At 29.9% G+C, this 5,254-nt stretch overlaps 1 protein-coding gene across 3 annotated transcripts in view; it reads right to left on the bottom strand.

Moving 5' to 3' along the window:
- LOC106468663 (T-cell activation inhibitor, mitochondrial-like) overlaps positions 1–4,695 on the bottom strand; it is a 14,900-nt gene extending 10,205 nt beyond the window's left edge. The window contains exons 1-2 of one of the 3 annotated variants that reach the window (XM_022397019.1): positions 4,435–4,695; positions 984–1,143 (exon numbers count right to left, since the gene is read on the bottom strand). In XM_022397019.1, coding sequence (XP_022252727.1) covers positions 984–1,143; positions 4,435–4,448 — 174 coding nt within the window. In that variant the 5' untranslated portion in view covers positions 4,449–4,695. Of the gene's footprint in view, positions 1–983; positions 1,144–1,995; positions 2,113–3,650; positions 3,722–4,434 lie in introns of those variants that run through there. The other 2 variants (XM_022397020.1, XM_022397018.1) reach the window with 2 other exon arrangements.
- Positions 4,696–5,254: the final 559 nt, after the last annotated feature.

Consider the following 5,254-nt stretch of genomic DNA (forward strand, 5'->3'; position numbering starts at 1 on the left):
GCATCATGAGCACTGTTAAAACAAATAAGAGAATACATCAACACTAATGTTTACAATAGACTGCACCATGAGTACTGTTTAAACAAATTATAAGAGAATACATCATCATAACTTAGACACATTACAAAAGTCTGATTATTTGAACAAATCACAAAATAGAAATAATTGATATCAGTATTTTGCCATGAAAAGAATTACTAATAACAGTTACAGCTTTAGCCCTGGCATATATGAATACATATATACAAAAACAAATTATAGTGTTTATAATTATATAACAGAGCCTAAAAAATATAGAAAATAAAGAACTAATAAGCAATGGTACAATGATACTCTATTAAACTCTACCTTAATAGGAAAAGTATTTTTGGTACTGATACCTGGTGTTAATACAAGTTTACCGGTTCATTAAAAATGCCATGTACGGTGTATACTGCTAGAGCCAAACCTTCTGTGACTAGTTTAAAATTAAAACATGGTACATGCATATATGATATATAGTTAGTTAGAAATGACAAAGAGTAAAATAGAAGATGATGAGGGGGTCCGATCTCAAATTTCTTTATATAACTGTATCAGGTTTTCTCAATTTTGATAAAAACACGATTACATGAAATGACCAAAATGATATTCAAACATTTGCGATGAATGAAAATATACATTAATGTTAATTTTTTGGTCAAAGCTGCTACCTGTATACTACTGTCAAAACTAACTGGCATTGTTTGTAGTGTATTACTGTAATAAAAAACCAGTATGCCTAAAAACATCATTGTTAATTACTGTAATTAAAGACAATCAATCAAATGTATTATTTAATCGTAAACATAATATTTAATGAAACGAAAGCTCCAGTGGGAGTTTCTGGATAGGAAAGAAAGAAAACTTTTCTCTCGGTTTTTAACTGTTCTTGTTGGCTAACTACAGAGTCGAGTTTAAGAGATCAGAAATTCTAAGTCACTGTTAACTGAACAGATTATTACCTTTTCTGCTGGATACTGCCAAAACAAGTCAGGATGAACAGTGAAGTAGAAAGGTCTCAATGCAGTAGAAACTTCTTGTGTTGTAAGGCTGGTTATTTTTGTTTTGTAAGTATGAAAGGATGAATATGTTCTTCTTACTCGGATAGCAATACGAACGATTCTACAAAAGAAACACTTATATGTCCTTATACTTTATTCTTCTAACTTGGATAACAATACGAACGATTCTACAAAAGAAACACTTATATGTCCTTACGCTTTATTCTTCTAACTTGGATAGCAATACGAACGATTCTACAAAAGGAACACTTATATGTCCTTATGCTTCATTCTTCTAACTTGGATAACAATACGAACGATTCTACAAAAGAAACACTTATATGTCCTTATGCTTTATTCTTCTAACTTGGATAACAATACGAACGATTCTACAAAAAAAACACTTTATGTCCTTATGCTTTATTTGCATAGTTTAACATATTAACAATTACATTTTCTGATCCTTTATTTTATGTGTTTTACTAATGAAGACCCTCACATATCAAATGAAATGTTTAAAATTTATCATTTGCCAATTTCATCAACTGTGTAAAAATGCATTACACAAGCACTTATGGTAGTGGTAGATTCTGTGAAGGCTGAGTGAAAATAATATCAAATGTTTCAAGAGACTTATTACAACCTGAAGTATAAAATGTTTAATTCACTATTACTTAATATATTGAAATATAACATTCACTCATAAGTTATTAATTTTCTCTCCTAAAATTATTACAAGTTTCACACTGAATTTCACTTAATCATTTCTCATGTAATTAATTTATTATTAAACATATAATTTGAAAACAAAATTAGAGGGCAATACATACATACACATTTTAATGGAAATAAAATTACAGAACATAAAATATATTTTATCAACCTAATATTAAAAACTCACAAAAGAATGCAATAATATGGTATTATAAACATTTCACATAACAGAATAATCTGGATAAATGAATTATATTACAGTTGGACTTGCATTAACTCAACTTCGTAATTCATCCAAAACTAGGGTCGCCAGATTCCCAGAGTGAAAAACTGGGACATCATTTTTTTTTCTGTATGGAGTGACACTGTAGCAGCTCTGAAACAGTTTAAATTACAATACCAAATTTTTTGCCATTTGCTAAATAATCTGATGTTTATTGCATAGCATTTTAAAGCCACAGACAAACAAAATTTGTTAAAAGCTTATCTAGCAAAAAATAAAATAAAAGACATGCCTCAGTTGTCTTGAACCTATTCAAGAGAAAAATGTTGCTTCTTTGTTTTCTTTTTTCGCAGCTGGGAAGGTTTTGTGAATCAAATCTTTGTTTTTTTAACTGCCCAATGACAGGATAGGTAACAAAATGTAGTAGGGAAAGAATAGGAACACTGTATTGTGAGATCTTTGTCAAGTGAGTCTGAGTAAAATTAAAAGAAGTTGTATAATAATAAAATGTACACAGAAGTGGTGTAGGAAGGAACTGCAAAGTGGGGGTGCTCAGCTAGACATGCAGATTTTATAATGAAAGACTGAAAGTACAAGGAGTTGCTAAAAGCAGTTCCAATACTGCCAAAGATAGCTCAATCTAGGGGGTTCTGGGGGCATGCACCCCCAGAAAATATAATAATATAATTCACAGTTGCTAACTAAGTCAAGTAGCACTCACAGTTCCAATGCCTCTGCATTGCAAACACACACTGAGGTACAGAGACTCTAGGATAATATAATACTTTTACAGATTCTGATCGGAATAAAAAAATAAGACTAAAAACTGGGTAATACCAATTTTACTGGAGTGTCTGGTAACCCTATGCAAATTAAAACAATTTTATACCAATTATTTAGAAATCCATAAGTTGTAAAAGCTTAACATTATTCCTAAGCCTATAGACAATGCAAACATACAAATTCTTATGTTAACAAGAGTAAATATGTGTTTTTATGTGTATTAACAGCTGTCTTAGCTGGGTGAAAAATTACTAAAGTACGTACGATGAGCTTACAATATGCATAGAATAACCAAACTTAATTATTTCATCACTCGTTAACCATTACTTAGTAAAGTTCTACTAGCTTTATTTTACATGGTAAATAGTTTACTGTGCCATTCAATGTTTTCTCATTGATTTCAACATGTCTACTGCTTGTAATTAAATAATTGTTTATTGTTTACAAAGTTTCTCTGGAGGTCCATCATTTTACTTACATACAATTTTCTGATGACAAGATATAATGTAGTCTGCATATGTATCACTAGTTTTTTAAAACTGAAAAGATTAATTAAACAAACCAAAATAAATACTTTTGTTTTTTAATGTAGAAAAGTTTTCCTAATAACATGGTATATGCACTTAGTCCAATTCTGATTAGTTTTTGAGCACACACACACAGTTACTGAAGGTCACAATTGGCATGGTTTTGATTGATTGTTTAAGTGAGTGAAGGGTTGATATAAATGAGCTAAATGGCATTTTGCTGCCTTTATCATTTTTATGGTTATGTTCTTATGTACATACAATAGTTCCAATATGATAATTAGTTAATTCAGCTAAGATGCAAAATGTTATTATTTTCAAAGAAGTCCGAAACTTTTTCAATTTTCAATAACACTTCTAAGACTGAAAGTAATACTATACATGTTTCTTTTTTTGAATCTTCAACAGCAAGAGCTGATTAATACTGTGCAACTTCTGAAACTGCATGAACCCTGTTTCAGCGAATAAAAATAAAAAGTTCTTCCTGAGATAATGTAGCTTCAAAGTGCTACTTCACAAGTAAACAAGGTTGCTATGTTATTAAAATGGTTATACAAGAAAAAATTGGTACTAAGGTTGCTAAAATAATAGAGACAGTCACGTTTATAATACGTTTCATGATTTTCATCTAAAATATAGAAAGTTCGTTTCACAAATTTTATGCAATTTTTTATTTATGATAATACTATCAAAAAGGCAAAGTGAAAACATACTAAAAATGAAATAACATCGTAATAGTGTTACAAAAATTGAGTATAATACTATTAGTAATAGAACGTGCATTTTTTTTTCAGTATGCGATTGTTAACCTTTAAAAAATAAACCATAAATTCTAAAAATCCAAATTTAAGAATTTCTTTTGAAAAGTGCTTAGAAATGAAACTGGGAGTTTTACCATTTACATGTTACTGTTAGTAATACCTTCTATCATTACTCACTGTTACACCTGAACCATCGCTTACAATATTAATATTTACTCATGATGTTAGAAAAAAGGAAGGTTCAAGAAATCAATTTAACTGAAAAATACGATATTTACTCAAATTTCTATGCTCTTGTCCTACTGAAGTAGCTCTAGTCTAGGCTCATTTTCTAACGTATAAAATTTAAAAGGTGCTCACCTCATTTGTCTTTTCTAAAATTAAAAATACACACATACACTCACCTGCGTAAGAACATTATGTTCACTTTCTTACAAAATACACATATTTAATTTACTGTCCTCTTTTTTTCTTAGATTAGAACAAACAATTTGAAGTAAATACATTTTGAGTTCAACTTGCTAAAAAACTAATAACTTTTAATAAAACGAATGAATTCAAAGGTTTATTACTCGTATGACCACTAGAGTGATAAACGATTGCACGCAGAAGAAATTCAAGAGAAACTAACAAGGATAATTTAGCACCCTCTATCGCACTTTGACCAGTTTACCAAATTAATCCAGCAAACGGAGATAAGCGTACTATAACGACTGAATTATTCGTCTTACTGCTAAATTAGAGACGACTATCCGGAGAGAAGATGGGCGCCACCATACGAGAATCATCGATACCTAAGGTGCCACAACAATCGTAAGCGGCCTTGGGACTCAAAAATAATAAATAAATAAATATATATGTATTGGAGTCGTTAAACAAATTATATATACATATATATATATATATTCATTAAACATTTTTTTCAAATCGCAAAAATATTCTGGATGGGTAAGTAAACATTAAGAAAAATGTCAATAGCTTTATGTCATTGTTGCAAAATTACGTTTTAACAATTATTAATTTCCATTGTGTTTTATTTTATTTTATTCTTCGGAGGAAGAATAGGAGGAAGAAAGCGTTCGAGTTTTGGATCTCATTTGAAAACCGTGTTTTATCTGAGGGTATCTAAAACTAACACGTTGTATAAATAAATCGCATGTATATGACTGCAAAAACATTGTGTATCTAAGATCTTCGACCCATCAGAAAATTTCAAAAATCTGG

Source organism: Limulus polyphemus, unplaced genomic scaffold, assembly GCF_000517525.1.
Source record: "Limulus polyphemus unplaced genomic scaffold, Limulus_polyphemus-2.1.2 Scaffold3103, whole genome shotgun sequence".
NCBI lineage: Eukaryota > Metazoa > Arthropoda > Merostomata > Xiphosura > Limulidae > Limulus > Limulus polyphemus.